At 40.8% G+C, this 19,496-nt stretch overlaps 1 protein-coding gene and 1 non-coding gene across 2 annotated transcripts in view; one reads left to right on the top strand and one right to left on the bottom strand.

Moving 5' to 3' along the window:
• The first annotated feature begins 3,392 nt into the window (after window positions 1-3,392).
• Window positions 3,393-19,496, top strand: part of LOC126183452 (1,4-alpha-glucan-branching enzyme) — a 79,060-nt gene continuing 62,956 nt past the window's right edge. Inside the window, exon 1 of the mRNA XM_049925447.1 lies at window positions 3,393-3,587. Within this exon, the coding sequence (XP_049781404.1) occupies window positions 3,475-3,587 (113 nt within the window). The 5' untranslated portion in view covers window positions 3,393-3,474. The remainder of the gene's footprint in view (window positions 3,588-19,496) is intronic.
• On the bottom strand, window positions 14,079-14,151 carry Trnad-auc (transfer RNA aspartic acid (anticodon AUC)). Its single transcript has one exon. It is a non-coding gene; the product is annotated as a tRNA-Asp (tRNA).

Raw genomic sequence — 19,496 nt, 5'->3', positions numbered from 1 at the left:
TAGATTTTCTATAGGACTCTGATGTGGAAAATCGTCTGAGAAAATTATTTGGAGTATACAATTTGAACGAAGTAATTTAACTTTCCAAACCAGGAGGATAAAGACAGCAGGACGCTAATCCCTAATGTTTTCTTTGGTGAAGCTCAAAGCGTGAAAAATTACTGTTTACCCAGTAACAAGTGTTTTCTCATTTAGTCAGGATAAATAACACAGTGTCTTATTATATGGATACTCCTCTGTGGAAATCAGTCATAATAATTAATGACTGCAGGACAAATGTTTTTAACAACAGTTTACAAGAGATGATCTGGGATGGAATTCATAACGGACTAAATGCTAACATAAAATTTAATCTATTCCATCATAGATTAATATAATTATTTGAAAATAGTTACCCACATAAGTGTAATCAATCCAAGCATATCCAGGGAAACAGCAGATATGGTAAACAGTGTTCTTAAAAGTAGTATTAAAAGGTTTTCTGCAAAGGGTCCCACCCTCACATTTAAATAGACACAACATATTCAGTTCCGCATATCTAGGGGTACTATACCAATAATAAGTGATAGGAAATAACAAATATGGTGGAGACTTCAAAATTTTTAAGTGTCTACAAAAGTAGGTGCACAATGCTGCAACAAAAATTTCTGTTGTAGTAATGTATAAAAGGTGTTGCCTAGGAATTATTAACTCAAATTTGGATTTTAAAAATAAACCTTAGAAATGTTCAGTATTTAGCCATATCTATAAATTAATTTACGATGTAAGCGTACGATTTATCGTGCAAAATGATCCATGGAACATGAAACCAACGAACGAACTAAAGCCCGGTCCACACGCAACGATCTGTCTGCGCAGACATCGGCGCAGATGTCTGTACATGCAAAAGACCGCTGCAAATGTGGTGTGTTCACACGACACAAACCCCAATCTATTACTCGCCCGCCATCTGTCGGTGTAGAAAAGAAATATCAGTGGCAAGCGACTACGCTCCCCGTAAACGTCAAAAATTTAATTCAGTTATTTTGAAATATAGAAATGGAGGAAGTTCTGTCGTGGTCTGTGTTCGCAACTTGTGTTGCAAAAAACATTCAGACCAACGGCAGGAAACAGAGAAAGTGGACAAAATGGTATAGACAGTAGCTGCTAAAGCGAAAGCAGTTTTCTCACGTAAATTTACTGCGAGAGTTGCAGGGCGAACCTAACGACTGGCGAAATTATTTGCGGATGGATGTCGAAACCTATAATTATCTCTTAAAGCTTGTAACCCCTCATATTATGAGAAAAAATACTTGTATAGAGAAGGGCAATTTCTCCTCATGAACGGCTGGCGGTAACATTAAGATTCCTAGCAACAGGAAGGAGCTAAAAGGATTTGGAATTTTCAACTGCAGTATCGAAACAAGAGTTGAGTGAAATAATACCCTCAATTTTCAATTAGAGCATTGTATGCTGCTGTCTTTTTGTCTCAGTCACTATATTCTTTGCTTTAATCTTACACAGACTTTTTTTTCCTTTATTGTAATTTTAAACACCTATACAGGTGGGCTGGCAGCAGCATGGTTCGCCGCTCTTCAGCCTTAAGTGAAACAAACAACATGATAAAGAGGTGAGAGATACAATAAAAAAAAAAAAACGGCGGGCAAAAAAAAAACGGAGATACAAAAAATACAAGAAAACAAGAAGCCGTTCACGTTGGACGAAAAAAAACACGAACACTTGGAAACATGGCGCACAAAGCACGGAGAACGGCAACGGCACATGTGAACAGTTGAGTCGGAACTGCACGAAACACAAAACGATGCACACACACTGAACACTGGTGGCGATGGTCTCCGGCGCGCGAATGTTCACTGAGCGTGTACGAGTCCGGGGACCTGCCAAGAGGGGGGTGGAGGAGGAGGAAGGGGAGATGGGAGAGGGGAGAGCAGAGATGCCACGGGCAAAGGAGTGAGGGGGAGGGAGGAAGGGGGAGGGGAAGCCCGGAGGAGAGGGTAGGAGGGAGGGGGAAAGGAAAGAGAAGGGAAGGGAAAGGGGGGGAGGGAGGGAGGGTGCCTAAAGGAAAGGACACAGGAGGGGGGGAAGGATCAAAGTTGATAGGAGGGGTAGATGCAGGGGAGGAGGACATCATCAGGGAGGGGGAGCTGGCGGAAGCCACCTTGGGAGAGGGTATGGAGGGTGGAGAGATGGAGACCAGGTGGGACATGGGAGTACAGGCGCGGCAGCGGGCGGGGGTGGGAGAGGATCGGGGAGACGAGCGGGTGAGGAGGATTGAGTTTACGGGAGGTGTATAGGATTCGTATCCTTTCGAGGAAGAGGAGGATGTGGGGGAAGGGGATAAGGTCATACAGGATCCGCGTGGGGGAAGGGAGACGGATGCGATAGGCAAGGCGGAGAGCATGGCGTTCAAGGATTTGGAGGGATTTATAAAAGGAAGGGGGGGCGGAGATCCAGGCGGGATGGGCGTAACAGAGGATAGGGCGGATGAGGGACTTATAGGTGTGGAGGATGGTGGAGGGGTCCAGACCCCACGTTCGGCCGGAAAGGAGCTTGAGGAGACGGAGTCGGGAACGTGCCTTGGCTTGGATTGTCTGGAGATGGGGAGTCCAGGAGAGGCGACGGTCGAGGGTGACGCCAAGGTACTTAAGGGTGGGGGTGAGAGCGATGGGACGGCCATAAACGGTGAGATAGAAATCAAGGAGGCGGAAGGAGGGAGTGGTTTTGCCTACAATGATCGCCTGGGTTTTGGAAGGATTGACCTTGAGCAACCACTGGTTGCACCAAGCGGTGAACCGGTCAAGATGGGATTGGAGAAGGTGTTGGGAGCGTCGCAGGGTGGGGGCAAGGGCAAGGAAGGCGGTGTCATCGGCAAACTGGAGAAGGTGGACGGGGGGTGACGGCGGCGGCATGTCCGCCGTGTACAACAAGTACAGAAGGGGGGAGAGGACGGAGCCTTGGGGCACACCGGCGGAGGGGAAAAAGGTGTAGGAATCGGTGTTATGGATGGCTTACACAGACATGGGTGGTTTCTATATATTTCAATGAATTCACTTACAAACTGTCGAGAACACTGACGAGTATCAGCCATTTTAATGCCCTGTGCGCACAAATACAAACACTAGACTGAGCAAACAGCTGTTTCGCGCCAGATTTGCGGCGATCTCCTGTCCACACGCTCCAACTTGTCTGCGCAGATGTGGTTTGAACCCACAGATTTGAGAGGTTTCCCTCAAACCTCCAACTCCAACTTCCAGGTTTGCACACACCTGAGATTGGTGCAAATCTTCTGTCCACACGCAACGATCTGTCTGCGCAGATGTGATGTGCACAGACATTTGGACGACTTGAAAGATCCGAGCACAGCGCCTCTTTGGATTCAGAGATTCAGTGTGTGTGCATGTCTGTAGTTAGTGAAAGCTTTGGAGTGGTGAAGTGTGGAGGGTAATGTGAATTGGAGTTTAACGATTATAAACAATGGGTGGTAAATTATCGTCTTTAGATCCTATGGAAGTTGAAGTGCCTAACTTGGACGAGCTTCTGCAGAGAGATCCGTATCTGAAACCATATGAGAGGGAATTCAGGAAACGGTAGGTTGTGTTTTTGTGGTAACCTTCCAGGACATTGACAAGGTCAATATCGGGCTTGCAGTAAATGAGTTAAAATTTGCAAAATACGTTATGATGGTTGGAAAACATGGATGCTCGTGTTTCCTTAATGATACGGTTTCCTATTAATATAGTGCAAATGTTCCGAAGGGCAGTTTTAGGCGATCATGTTTGTTTATATTCGCCTCCGTAAGTGTCATTGAAAAGACCACAGCCGAATTCCTACTCATCCATTTCCATTCCGACCCGGAATTTCTATTTTGTAACGTGAATGTCATCGTCAACAAGTTGACATTCACTGCAGCATAAATGCTTATTTACTTTCCCGTAACAGTTTGCTGCTATACGCATGTAAAAACATGCTCAATTATCTCCCTCCACACTTTGATAGGACTCATTTGTTGGTAAATAGTTTTCCTTGTGTATTATAATTTGTGTAGAATGTAAATACGGCCTGGAAGAGTGGAACAAAAATCTAATACTAACATAGGCTGAGGTTTTCCTGAATCATTTGCAGTTGTGCTTGGACAGCTCTTTAGATATCTTGCTCCATACTTGTTGAAACCAAGCGTACATTGTATCTATAATCACTTTGATGTCAACTTGACATTATTCAAATCGTTCTTCCATTTTTCATTCATAGTTTAGGAATTAAATGCCTTGGAATTCTTGAGGACGGTTATTGTTAATGCTTAAAACTATTTGACCACTTTACCAATGATTTATTGTTATCAACTATCAATGTAAGTAATTTTAGAAACAAAAATAAACGTTAAGGGTGATTATGTTTTTGTTCCTATCATTATAAAAATTAGTCCACAGTAACTATGAATGAGTCATATTTTTGAGCTTCAAACAGCCATACATGCGATGAGAAATGTGCAATTTTTTCAACTTGTTCTAGTGATATTCGTCATCACACCTCGCAGCACATATAAACAACTAACTAATGAATTAATCATCTGCTACAGGTATTAGACATGGCCCTATATTAGGAAGGATCCACCTGTTGAGGAAAGAGTCAAAGATGTCTCTCTTTTATTTTTATATTTTCTCAATTTAATTTTCTATTTGAAAGAAATGGATAGCAGACAGTGCAGTTAAATTGCACATATTTAAGAATTACTAGATTGCCTTATTAAATTGTGACTAAATTTCATTCCAGGCAAATAGTGGGAGGATTGTCCCTAAGTAGCCATTTGACACCTTACTCTTTCCTTGCCCATTATTAAGTTTTGCAAAGTTAGGTAAATCATGGGAGAAATAAATATAACAATCTATTGAATAGTGTATTGGTCAATAGGTTATAAAAAAGATTGAAAGAAATTCTAAGCTTGCAATGTCCTCCTTCAAAGCTACATAGTACTGAGTAGAAAAACACAGACAATTTACATTGCCTTGACTGGCTACCTTTTAGTGACACTGCAGCTGCTCGACACCACGTTCTGCCACTGGATGTAAAACTCTGCTGTTGGGCATACTTATCTGTGGCCAGTAAGTCAGATGGGCAAATGCTACATAGTCATTCCTACATAAAAAATCTCTACAGAAATAACAGCAAAACTGTTATATGATGTTACTGCTTTCGTGGGTGACCCTGCCTCATAGGAGAGGATTTATTCCTATTCCTCCTATCTGCAGTCTGCCTCTTCCTCTTTTATATTTCTTCTTCCCAGTCCACTCCTCCACGTAAGTATGCACATGTGCAACTCTCCTTGCCCATGCCAAAGTGAGCTCACTGATGCCACATTCCTGTCACGTGCTTGCTGCATATTCCTCACAGCTGTCCCAGCCACCCTCCCACTCCAGCTGTTCCTCTGCAGTTCTCTCCCTCTTCTTTCTTTCTGTCTCATTTGTTCAACTGTTTATACTGTGGCACACTGATTAATACTATTATGCAGTAATCCCAAGATACTTTATCATTTACTATTGTGTTGTATCCTTTGTTCACTCATATGTTTCTTGTTTCATCTTTACCGTGCAAAGTACACAAATTGGGAAGTTTTTGTGACTTGGCTAAGGCTTTCGATTGAATGAATTATGGTATCCTAATACAAAACATAGAATATTACGGAATAGCAGGTTCATGGTTTTGTGTTATCTGAATAACAGAGAGCAATGTGTTTCAGTTCTGTGTCAACCACATAACGATAGGCACTCATGATTAAAGCAATGAGATGTGATGTACTACAATGTTCAAATTTGAAGCCTCTGTTATTTCTTATATACATAAACTAGCTTCCATTTGAAATTTCAGAAGACCCCAATTTTGTGTAGCAGATGATACGGGAGTAGGAATAAAAAAAAAATGCAGAACTTTTACTGAAAAAACAGCTAATTAAATATTCAGAAATATCTGATGGTTCAAGGCAAATCAATGAACATTGAATTTTAACAAGACTCAGTACATACAATTTGGTATATTTCACAGAGCCCCCACAAGCTACAGAAATTAGTATTTCAGAGGTTAAGGTACTAGAGGAAAAAAAGTTAATTTTTTGGGATTACTGATAGGTCACAACCATAACTGGAAAGCCCACTGCCAAGAATTAATAAACCAACTTGGTTAAGTTACATTTCCAGTATCCACAATTCTTGCTATAGGTGATAAAAAAAATGAAACTAGTTTATTGTGAATATTTACATTCACTTCATGGATTATAGAATCATATTCTTCAAAAGTTCAAGTTAGTACCCGGGTAGTGTTTTTAGAATACAGAAACTTGTTACAAGAATATATCTGGTCTTAATTCTGGAACATTCTGCTGAGATCTTTGACACTGACACACACACACACACACACACACACACACACACACACACACTGTCGAGCGCTTGTTCATAATGCACGGCCTGCTGACCTGAATCCTATAGAACATCTTTGGGATTTTTTGGAATGCCGACCTTGTTCCAGGCCTCACCGATTGACATCTATAACTCTCCTCAGTGCAGCACTCCGTGAAGAATGGGCTGCCATTCCCCAATAAACCTTCCAGCACCTGATTGAACATATGCCTGTGATAGTTGAAGCTGTCATCTAGGCTAAGGGTGGGCCAACACCATATTGAATTCCAGCATTACCATTGGAGGGTGCCACGAATTTCAAATCATTTTCAGCCAGGTGCCTGGATATTTCTGATCAAATAGTGTATTCAGCAGCCTACCAGAATGCATTAAATGTCATTTAGATAATGTAGCTGAATTTAAGAACTTTCTGTTTGGTAACTCCTATTCTGTTGAACGTAGCCTTCAGACTCTCTTAAATTTATTTTTTACGATAACCTATAATTAGAATAAAGTGTCATTTCTCTGCACTGCAAAAGAGTAAGAAGAAGAACTGGTTGTGGCATCAGACTGATCTGTAATTTGGCCCATTTGAAAAAAAATAGTCACTGATATCACATTGCTGTCACCATGTTGTTTTCAGCATTTATCACATGTTTCCTGTGTCACTGGTCACAGCCAACGACTCATGTCAAATATTGCTCTTTATCAAATGCCTGTCCACATCACAGAGACCACTCTCTATTAGATCTATGGAATATAACTAACGTAATGTAAAATAGTGTCACAGAATTTAGATATAATGTCCATACAAATTTCTGAACATGCAGCTGAATGATGGGTTTCATGTTTGATTGGAATTCAGATATCATACATGTTCAACATTGTGGATATGGAAAAATACAACTATGACAATTCTTAAAGTATTGTACTGAAATGAAATCAACCACCTGTTCATTTCATAACTTCCCCACAGATTGAACTTGTGTGCTGGATTAGGACCTGAACATTTATTTTTCATCAACAGTTCTCTAATTTACCGAGCTATTCAAGCACAGATCATAGTCATCTCCACTGTTTCATTTTTGCCAGTACGGCTCTTATGCTTCAAAACTTGTCAGTTTATTAGTCTGTCACAGGATAACTTTTCTGTTAACAGTATTGTCTGTGGTATAATTTCAGTTACTACTTTCATTTAGATTCCATAGAAGCACCTCATGAATGAAAATTTCCATCACATTCTGCCAGTACCATATAAGATGCCTTAGTGGTTAAAGCACTGAAAGGTCAAGAGAAGTATTTGATACTAGTAATCTGCTCTGACCATTGACATAATGTTGTGGCACAGATTTTGACAATTTGTTTCCTAGATGGTGAAGCCAATGAGTGAAAAAGCAAAAAACCAGATCATGGTGACAGACTAATCTGTAGCTTAGCTTAAGGTTTAGGTTAGGTTGGAAGGTGACAGTTTGGTTGAGAGTTGTCAAAGCCAGTGAATGTGAAAGCAAATACGTGATTGTTGTGACACTGATCTGTAGGTTAGACCATTTGAAGAAATCCCCACCATTATCACATTAGTCACCAAGTTTGACATTTTTCACGTTTTCTATGTCACTGGACAAAGTGGACAACTAGTATCAGATATTCCTCTTTCCCAGAATGTTTGGAAGAATCCAAAGTCAAGCAAAGCTCTGAACCCCACTTTGTTTTCTGCTGTTTTTTTTTTCTCCTCGTTTCATAAGAGTACAGGGTGGCATTTACTTGTTTAATTTCCTCTGTTTTGATCTATGAAAGGAACTTTCAGCTTTTGTTATTTTATGTGCATTTCTGTACACTGCCTCTTATCAAATGGTCTTGTGTAACCATGTGGAATGCCATGAACTAAGGGGATATTAGTTACATTATAAGACAGTTAAAATTAAAGGCTGGAGTCATGAGGAAGGATATGTAAACCTGTATAGTGTTTCTGTGTCGAGTATTTCTGATAGCAAACTCAGAATCGATGATTTAATGACTGCAGAGAATTAGTGTGTGCACTAATATGATTTAGGTATTATTGTTGGTATATCATTCAGGTATGCTGGTTGGTGGGACGTGACATTTCAGATAGTTTCTTTCTTGGCATTTTTGCCAGAAGAAGACAGGCAAATTATTGGCCTTTCCCCCCCCCCCCCCCCCTAGACTTCAGCTAGTTTACTTGGCTGATGTGCTGAGAATAATTCATATAAAATTTCCCAAGAAAGCAGAGATTCACAACTAATTGCTTTAAACTTTACAGTTGTCAAAACTTATTGTCAGTGCACAGTGTGTGTCCTCAGATTCATTCAAGGCGGCATGCCTGAATAAAATCTTCTTGGTTTTCAAGCCACAGCACGTCAAATAAATCATTGTAGCTTTTGACAACTGTCTCCACCATCATTAGGTATAGGAACTATCAGAATACTGGTTCTGGCACAGTTTACTGCCTACATAGGCATAATAGCTGCGTATATAACCTGCCAGAAAGTGCCACAGCTAAGCACATGCAGGAAGGTAGTTGCAAGTGTGTACCTCCGATTTGATTTGAGCAGTTAGATAAAAACAGTGGTCCTAGCCCACTACTGCCAGAACTGAAACAGGGTTTATTTTGCAGTTTCACTTCCTGTGGTTCTAGTAAAGCCAACCAGAGCTGTTAAAGATTAGTAGGAGGCCTTATTTGACAAAATTCCTTCAGGATTTGATGACCTGAATATTCTGTGTATTTTGATCTCAAACAGTTCACGTTCGGAGATCGGGTTTGGTGCGGTTTCATCATGTTCACCGCACAGCCTACTTATAAGGGCTACTTTTTCTATTCCTATCATACGTAGGTGTTTCTTAAGGTTTCCATGGCCTGTCACTAGTGCTACCATGAGCTTAGTGTGTCTCCTCTTCAAGCCCAGGATTACATAACTTCTCTTAAAATGTGGCTTTGCCACCATTAGCTTGCACTGTTTTTATTTTTTCCAATATTCTACATGCTCCTTTCTGATCCCGTTTTGTAGTTTTCATTTAACTATGGCCTCAGTGATGGTCATGACAGATTCCAGTCCAATAAAAGGGGTTCTCACACCTGTACTGGCTAGCTATCAGCTTGTTCATTGCCACTGATTCCTGAGTTATGTCACCCACATCAGGTTTACCCTGTTGCTTTTCTCTGGTGTCACCAGGGCTTTGTGGTGTTATGCAATAATCTTTGATCTTGTTACAGGGGCTGATAGGAATTTCAGAGCTGCGTGGCTGTCTGAGTAAATGTAGATGCTATTATCTTTGTAGTTCCTATGCAAATTCTCCTCCGTGCATGCCTTGATAGCCAATATTTGTGCCTGGGATACTGTGGCCTGCTTATCTAGAGAGATTGTGCTCTTCAGTGCAAGCTGTACATCGTGTACCCCAGCCCAAGTACCTTCATCCATTTTCAACACATCAGTAAACCAGACTGTGTCCTGCATAGTGTCGTGGTTCAATCTTTCACTGCTCAATATTTCCAGTTGTAAAACTGAAAAGTTTTTTGAAGCAGCTGGAAGGTATTTTATGATCTGCTGGCATTTTCCCTACCATTCCTAGATTTACCACAGTGCCTATATTGGCATGAGATTCAGGGTGTCCTAAAGCTATCTAGTTATTAGCCTGTATGCCCCTACTGCTGCCCACAGGTGTAGTGGAGGCACCAGCATGGTCTCCATCCCATCAGTGGGTGTGCTGCTAAGTCTCAGCACCTTGCCAAGCTCCTTAGAGCCACTTTTTGTTCTGCTTTGTTCCACCATACAGTATCCCAATAAATTATAGGTATTTTTACAGGGGTGTATATCCAGTAAATACTCACATGATGTTGGCCCCAATTTTTTCCCACACTCTTCTAGCATTCATAAGAGTACCTTTCACCATGAAACATACATTCTTAATATGAGTGGTCCTCGATGGTTTCACATCCGGGGTTACCCCTAGATATTTCACTACCCCCTCTAAAAATAGTGTTTCATCTGGACCATCACAGTCTGTGCGCAGTATATGCTTCCTTGTATAAGGTACAACAGTTTTCATGGGACTGACCATTAGATCCTGTTTTCTGCACAATGTTCAGTGCATGTTCTACAATTGTTCTAACAGTACTAGTAAATTTGTGCTAAATTCATACTCAGACTACGTTTGAATATCCTTGGTAAAAGTAGCGTCTAGTATTTAGCTCTTCAATGAGTTCCAATAGGATCCACAGTAGTTGATACAAAACACCTCCTTCTGGACACCATCTTGTAGTGTTGGTCACCATTTCTCCATTCATCATGGTGGTTTCTACCTTTCTTGTGCTCAGTATTGTCTTAATCAACATATATATGGTAGTCTCAGTGCCATGCTTTTCTGTAGCTCAAACCGTGGATTCAAAGGTCATATTGCTGAAAGCATCTTCAGTATCTAGGAAAATGCAGAAAGCTACTTCCTGAAAGTATAGTGCTTTCTCCACTTTCCCAACAAGTGTGTGAAGTGCTGTGATTTACCTGGCTGATATGTGTGCTGGTTTACATGTAAACGAACCTTAGTTAGTCTCCTTTCCATAATGTGTCCATTAACAAGTTTTTCCAATGTCTTTAAAAGAAAGAACAGACTGGTTAGTCCCATATCCTTGGCCTTGGTATTATCAGTACTCTTTGGATTCAGAATGAAAACAACCCTCACTGTAGTACAGCATTATTAAAGATTCCTTCTATTAGGCTAACCCTAAGCAGCCTACATAGGAGTGTGATTAAACTCTCTTCTGCTTGTTACTTTAGCGCTTGAAATATGTCATCTGGGCCGGTGACTTGAACAGTTGAAACATTCCCACCATCCATTTTATTGATTTGAAATCAACACATTATCTGGCAGATTCCCAGTTCTCCCTTTGATTACCTGTAAACATGTGCCTCTGAGGGGCTGAATCTTGATCTGTGTTGTCTGCCAGAGTGCACTGAGGAAAGTGAGTCTTGAGATGAACATCCTGCATCTCATTCACTGTTGTTGTATATTCACCATCCTCATTCCTTAGACAACCTGCTGGATTAGGTGGTGTTCTGGTGAGGACTTTGTGAAGTCTGCCACAAGTAGTTGTAGCTTCCACTTCCTCCCAGAATACCGTCCAGGATTACGGCTTTGCTTGCTTAACTGCGTAGTTGTGTTTGGCAAGGGCTTCCCAATATTTTTCCCATTGTCCTTTCCTTCTTGTAAGATTGAATCTCCAGATTACTCAAAACTAAAAACCAAGGAAGGTACTAATCTCTGTTGTCACTGCTTCCCCATGCCAGATTGAGGGCATTGGCATCACAACCAACCAGCAGTTGTTCATTGTGCTGTGAACAGCTGTCTACCCAGTCTCCTCACTTCTTGGGAAAGAGTACTACAGTCTTCATAAGGAAGGTAAGCTGCAGCCAATGCAATTCCCCTCGTGCTTGCTTCCTCACACTGTTTCTCCCTGATGGTCATTAACTTCCTGGTACAAAAGACCGTTATTGGTATGAATGAAATTCCATGTTGACATAAATTCATGTTCTGGAGTTCTTTAGACTTACCTCCATTTCTTCGAGGCATAAAATAGAGTTCCTAGAGCAGAGCCACATCCACCCCGTTTTCCCAGAAGACAACTTAGGATGGCGGTTGCCCTTTTGCTGTGTTACAGGTTTATCTGTAACACTCGCAGTCCCAATCTTGCCTCCATAGTTGCGTTTGATATCTTTGATTACCCTGATGGTAACCTGTGAGAACCTTGGGTACACACGCATTTCCTGTCCTGGCATTGCCCTCAGGAATTTTTCACAGACTTCCACCACGAGGGTTTGGCCCTGTCTGATACAACCTTTTGATTGATTACGCTCCAATCCTCTGTGCCCGTATTTTCTTGAACAGTGTGTATGGAGGAGTACCCTTAAGGCATATTCCATTCAGGCAGGCTAGGAAAAAATCTTACCCTCATAGCCTCGGACATTATTGAATTTAGCATATGTTAAAATGAAGGACTAAGTAAGGAACACACATTTTGTTTTCTCCAAAAAAAATTCTGCTTCAAGATACAGCCTTCCAAAGATGACACTGCGCATACCTTTTTGAAGATGCGAATTTTGGAAAAAATTTTAAAATGTTGTATCTCTGGAACAGTTATAGATATTTTGTTGGGTTTTTTATTTGAAAGATAATTACTTTATGATTGCAAAGAAATCCTCCATTTAACCGCGGGACTGCTACAGTCGCAGGTTCAAATCCTGCCTCGGGCATGGGTGTGTGTGATGTCCTTAGGTTAGTTAGGTTTAAGTAGTTCTAAGTTCTAGGGGACTTATGACCTAAGATGTTGAGTCCCATAGTGCTCAGAGCCAAATCCTCCATTTCGACTTATCTGTCAAAGTGCTTTTGTGATAGTGTTCTGAACTTTTTTAATAATTTATAGAATTTTTTTCCCAAGAATTCCAATCGATAAAATTTTGGTTTTTCTCTGTTGATTAGTACCATATAGTTCTACATTCCCTGAAAAGGAGAGCTTCCACTTTTAGGTTGAATAGGTTTTATAAACAATTGAAATTTTTTCCATACATAAAACCTGTTTTATTATCACATAACAGGCTCATAAAAATCAAAACCTAACCTTATTTAACATAATTTTAGTTTTGAAAGATGAGTAAGAGACTCATTTATCAAGCATTTTAAATTGTTCCAAAATGTATGCGAGAGGTCCAAAGACTTAAAGGTTTCAATTTATACAACTTCTGTGCACTCTGTTTTGTACTGAAAGTAGCAAGTCAGTGAACTAAAAATATGTTCCACTGCTTCAGTATCTTCCTTTGATATAGAGTGATGCCCTTCTGTTGAACCATTAGGAACTGGAGCACTTACAATCTTAAAACATTGTGGATAGCAAGTGAGCATTGATGGTGTTGTCACTGTCTTTCAGCTGGAAACTTATATCCAGCAGCTGGTTCATGTGGTAGCATAAAGTTCACTACAATTTCGTTTGACTCATAACTGGTGTCTATAACCTCTGCAATCCACCAGACACACACACACACACACACACACACACACCACAAACGTCCCCCTTCTTAGGTTGTGAATCTGAATATTATACTGCTGTTTTTGAGGTGTTGGCCGAGTGAATGAAATTTCTTCTTTCTTGCTCTTTAAAGTGCATGCAGTATGAGTTCGTCCATCACTTTGAGTCCAAAAATGTCTTCTGAATTTCTTTCACAGGAGTAGTTTGTTTGGACCATTCTTGTTTTTTCTGCTCGAGGAATTTTCTGATTTCCTCTTTCGGCAAAAGAATGAGAACTGTGGATGTGCATGATTTCACGACTCTCATAAAATCCTCAGCATTCTGAATCACAGCTGTATTTGGTCTGGACAGATTGTTTTGTAGCATGGTGCAGCAGGCCTCCTACACCATCACAAGGCCACTTCCCATGACCAGTAACACTGTATACCCAGTCAGTTGGCACAAGTGACTTACTCAATTCAAACAGCTAGTAACAATTTTTAAAATGACTAGGAACACCATCAGAAATAATGATGATCTTCTCTGGCCCTGTTTGCAGTTGAAGAATTTTACGCATTGCTAGCAAAGCATGTGCTGAATCATGTTCTGTGTAATCATTTATAACAGCAACACTTGTGGTCTTTATAAAGATCGAAGCAGACAAAATGAATTAAAATTTGTGCTGTGGCCAGGACTCGAACCTGGGTCTTCTTGCTTGATAGGCAGAAATGCTAACCATTACACCACCACAGTACGATGGTCAACATTGCAGCACAAACTACCTAAGCTGAGTGCCCTCCCCAACACAAACTTCAATTCATTTTTCCCTTACATATTGTCACTACTGCCAGGGCGCTCCAATATTGACAAGCACACCAGCATTGGACATAATGGGATGTCCTTGTACCGTTGGTGATCTTATAATTAAATGTTTCCCTGAGGCATCTAAGTCTCTCTTTATTATCTTACACAACCTCAGTACGATGGTCAACATCGCTGCATGAACTATAAGATCATCAATGGTACAAGGATGTCCCATTATGTCCAATGCTGAGGTGCTTGCCAATACCACAAGTAGCTGTAGCTTCCACTTTCTGCCAGAATACCGTCCAGGATTATGGCTTTTCTTGCTTAACTGCGTAGTTGTATTTGGCAAGGGCTTCCCAATATTTTTCCCATTGTCCTTTCCTTCTTGCAAGGTTGAATCTCCAGATTGCTGTTGTCACTGCTTCCCCACTCCAGATTGAGGGCATTGGTGTAACAACCAACCAGCAGTTGTTTATTGTGCTGTGAACAGCTGTCTACCCAGTCTCCTCACTTCCTGGCAGTAGTGACAATATGTAAGGGAACAGTGAATTGAAATTTGTGTTGGGGAGGGCACCCAGCTTAGATAGTTTGTGCAGCAATGTTGACCACCATATTGCGGTGGTGTAATGGTTAGCATTTCTGTCTTGCAAGCAAGAAGACCCGTGTTTGAGTCCCAGCTGCAGCACAAATTTTAATGCATTTTGTCTGCTTCTATCATTATCGTAGGTAATAAAAAGAGACTTAAATGTCTCAGGGAAACATTTAATTATAACTTGTGGTCTTTTTTTGAAAACATGTCTCACTTGTAAAAATTGAAATCTGGTCATTACTCCAATGATACCCTTGTACTTCTTGTGGGAGAATTACAGACCAGTTCTCAGCAGAATCTCAGTGAAGCTCTAAACATAGATCTTTAGCCTGTACACTCCCTTTCACTTCTGCAATTTGTTGTTGTTGTTGCAATTTCTTCATATGTTGGTGTGTTACTGCTTTCACTGACCATTTACCAAGTTCATCAATGAAACTGTCAAAGGCAACAGTTTTTTAATTAGTTTATTTTCCTCCCATGTTGCATATGTAACTTCTGCAGAGTTATCTGCTACGTCTTCCAGGCCAAGTGTCTGTAAAGGCAATCCTCTCTTTCCAGGGCAGTCACCACATTCTTGAAACAAACAAGTCTCTTTCTTTACATCACAGACTACTGACTTCACATGCCCAACCAAGGTGTCATATGTCACATGTTCCAGTAAGGTCTTCAAAGTTACCACACAAAGTTCAAAATTCGTGCAGTGCACACATAAACAGACATCTCTTGGTGTACTTAGGTCGTAATGCATAAAATTTTGATCTTGCAGTATGTGAAGTTGTATAGTCGCTCTTATAAATTGCAGAAGTTTCCATAATACTGTGAGTCATGTACCTCTTCCCTTTCACAACTTTTTGACCTTCAACTGTTACAGTTATAGTCTCATTTTTGTGGACACTCTGGCGAGAACAGTCCCATTTATCTTCCAGATAAAATGACTGCACTATTTGAACTTGAGCTGCTTCTACAGGATGGCCCTAATAGGGATCTAGTCTTCTAAAGACTCCTTTTACAGACCTCACATTTCTTGATTTGTCTACCATGTACTTTGATACTGATGGAACATGGTTCAAAATTGTTTTCTTTGAAAATGTCTCTGGAATAATAGTTAAAACTTGCACCTTTTCACTGTAGGATGCACAACCTCCAACAGTTGAATTGATATTTGTGAAAAATTCCTGGCAAGTTCTTTATTTTGTTTTCTTCTGAAGATGGAATTTCTGATTTGAAGAGTGTGGTCAGTTTTGCTGTAGTGTATTCATCCATAGCTTTAGTAATTTCTCTTTGCTTTCTTGATGCATGGAGCTTATGACTCGACTTCGCTGATCACGGTTTCTTTTACAGAACTAACACCTACCTCTGTAGTTGACTTATTTAGGGTATTTAATTCTTCCTTTATTGATGCAAAATCTGCTTCATCTACACCATGGGAGGCTTCACCTTCTTCAGATACTATCATTGTTTTTATTCTGTCAAAACATTTAGAACACAAAAAGCCGTCACTGGAAACATCATTACTTTGAAACAGACTCTTCAAATGAGAACACTTATTCCCAACCTGAACAAAGTGTTTTTTGTTTGTTTTATATATCACTCATTGATGGATATGCAAATAGTCGGCACACTTCACTCTCCTGTGGCCCCAGTCGGAAGACATTTCAAATAGTCTGTTTCACAAAACACACTGAAACTGTGTCAACTGACAAATTCCCCATGGAAACACAGAACTCACTGGATGCTCTCAGATTTCTTAGAAGCATCTTCAGTAAACAAATTAACATTGAGTAACTACAATACAGAAACCTGCAATGAACAACCACAACAAAGAAACTGACAAGAAACTACAACAATGAAAGTGTAAGAAATAACTGCAACAGTGAAAGTGATAAGAAATAACTTCAGTGCTGATATACATTACCCTTGAAAGTGAAAAAAAAATGATTTTTTTTAAATAAAACCTGTCCAACTTAAAAGTGGTAGCCCCATTTTTAAGAGAATGTAGAACTATATGGTACTAATCAACAGAAAAAAATCAAAATTTTATGGATTGGCAGTTTTGAAAAATAATTTCCATAAATCATAAAAAAAGTTCAGAATGCTATAGTAAAAGAACTTTGACAGGTAAGTCCAAATGGAGGATTTCTTTGTAATCATAAAGCAGTTATCTTTCAAATAAAAAAACAACAAAATATCTAGAAGTGATCCAGAGATAGAGCATTTTAAAAAAAATTCTGAAATTCACATCTTCAAAATGGTGTAACCAGTGTCATCTTTGGAGGCTAGTATCACAGGGCAGGAGGTTTTGAGAGAAAATAAAAAATACATGTTTTGTACTTACTCCTGGATTTTAACATGCTAAATTCTATGAAATCTGGGACTATGAAGGTAACACCACCCCCCTCCCCACGCCCTGCCTGAAGTGATACAGATTATGCCCTAAGAAGTTTTGACATCCAAATTGATACCTTTGCAGTCTTGAAGAACTCAGCTGCTGTCTTGACCAGCTGCTTCACCTCGTCCCACAGAGGTATCTTGGGCACTATCTTGTTAAGCCAATCCAGTTTTTCAATTCCCTCACAGAGCACCTTTCTCCAGATAGACTTCCCCCTAGATTCTCCTCAATATGTGCTCGAGACTTGTCTCTGCCGCCCCCCGCCCCCCCTCCCCCAAAGCCTCTCACAGAGAGCCATATGAACAAGTTCTATCTGCTGCGAGGGGATGTTGACCAGTGGATATACCTGTTGGATAATTGCCGTCCTGAGACTGCAGTGCTATAGGTATGTTTCCCTATTTCGTGCCTCAGCTTTTTCTGGGTGTGATCATTCTGAAAAGTGGGAATATTAGACTCCTTCCTTGTTCTCTTGTTTTCTGTCTTAGAAGTGGAAGTGGTCTGTTTACCTCATTTACTCTTCATTTTTTAGGGGTCTTAGGTTAAAGACCTGTTAGTTCATACCATTTTTTAATTCTTTACCTTTGTTTTTTGTGTTCTTTGAGAAATTTTCTCCTGTGGACCTTACAAGGATTTAATCTCCACATGATCCAACTTCTGTGTGACAGTTTCCACATGTTGGACTCGTCTATCACCTGATCCAGTTGCAGAAACAGCTCCTGTCTGTTCCAACTCGAATGTTTCTATGGAGGTCTTCTAATGTTCCTCAGTGTTTGTTTTTGCTTGTTCTGTGTTCTCCAGTTTTGGTTCAACGAGAATTAGAGATCAGTCTACAGCAGAGAACCTCATACAGTGCAAGGCTAATTACTCAGGAAGTTTGCTCAGTACCCCTGATGCTTCATTACGAGGTGCATTCAAGTTCTAAGGCCTCAGATTTTTTTTCTAATTAACTACTCACCCGAAATCGATGAAACTGGCGTTACTTCTCGACGTAATCGCCCTGCAGACGTACACATTTTTCACAACGCTGATGCCATGATTCCATGGCAGTGGCGAAGGCTTCTTTAGGAGTCTGTTTTGACCACTGGAAAATCGCTGAGGCAATAGCAGCACGGCTGGTGAATGTGCGGCCACGGAGAGTGTCATCCATTGTCACAACCGACGAAAAGAAAGTCCCATTCATGCTGTTGTTGCGCATCAACATTGCTTGGCAACATGCCACATGGGCAGCCATGTGGTAGTCCATCAGCATTCGTGGCACCCACCTGGATGACACTTTTCGCATTTTCAGGTCGTCATGCAGGATTGTGTGCACAGAACCCACAGAAATTCCAACTCTGGAGGCGATCTGTTCAACAGTCATTCGGCAATCCCCCAAAACAATTCTCTCCACTTTCGCGATCATGTCGTCAGACCGACTTGTGCGAGCCCGAGGTTGTTTTGATTTGTTGTCACAAGATTTTCTGCCTTCATTAAACTGTCGCACCCACGAACGCACTTTCAACACATCCATAACTCCATCACCACATGTCTCCTTCAACTGTCGATGAATTTCAATTGGTTTCACACCACGCAAATTCAGAAAACGAATGATTGCACGCTGTTCAAGTAAGGGAAACATCGCCATTTTAAGTGTTTAAAACAGTTCTCATTCTCGCCGCTGGCGGTAAAATTCCATCTGCCGTACAGTGCTGCCATCTCTGGGAAGTATTGACAGTGAACGCGGCCTCATTTTAAAACAATGCGCATGTTTCCATCTCTTTCCAGTCCGGAGAAAAAAAATCGGAGGCCTTAGAACTTGAATGCACCTCGTAATGACACATCTTCCCATGTGCCACACACTCATCAGCATGGATAGCATTGCATCTTGGGTTGGGTGTCTGGGGAAATGGAGTAGGAATTTGGGATTGGAAATGGGAGAGATGAGGCATTTTGGGACACTCTTTGTGTGGTCCATCCACTGAGGCCTGTCTGGCATGGGAGAAGTTGCCAGTAGCTGTGCTGCCACTGGCATAGCCCTCAGCTTCTTGCAAGCATGCAAGCCTTTTTGCCCACACAGACAGTACTCCTACAAGGTGGTGTCCTCGGAGAGGTACATCTGGTCTGTTAAAATTGTTGCTGCTGCTTCTTCTAATCTTGACTGGCTTAGTTATAACTGATAACTGGATCCCAGTGCGATGACACATGAGTCAAGACTCTCATCTTTCCAAATTGCATTTATACCAAGCTCATATAAGCAGAACACCATGTTCTGGCAGCCGATATTTTTTACTCCAGATGAAAATGGTGGAGACAGCTGTGGAGACTATACTGTGA

The sequence above is a fragment of the Schistocerca cancellata genome, chromosome 4 (genome assembly GCF_023864275.1).
Source record: "Schistocerca cancellata isolate TAMUIC-IGC-003103 chromosome 4, iqSchCanc2.1, whole genome shotgun sequence".
NCBI lineage: Eukaryota > Metazoa > Arthropoda > Insecta > Orthoptera > Acrididae > Schistocerca > Schistocerca cancellata.
This window is presented reverse-complemented; position numbering and strand designations above follow the sequence as displayed.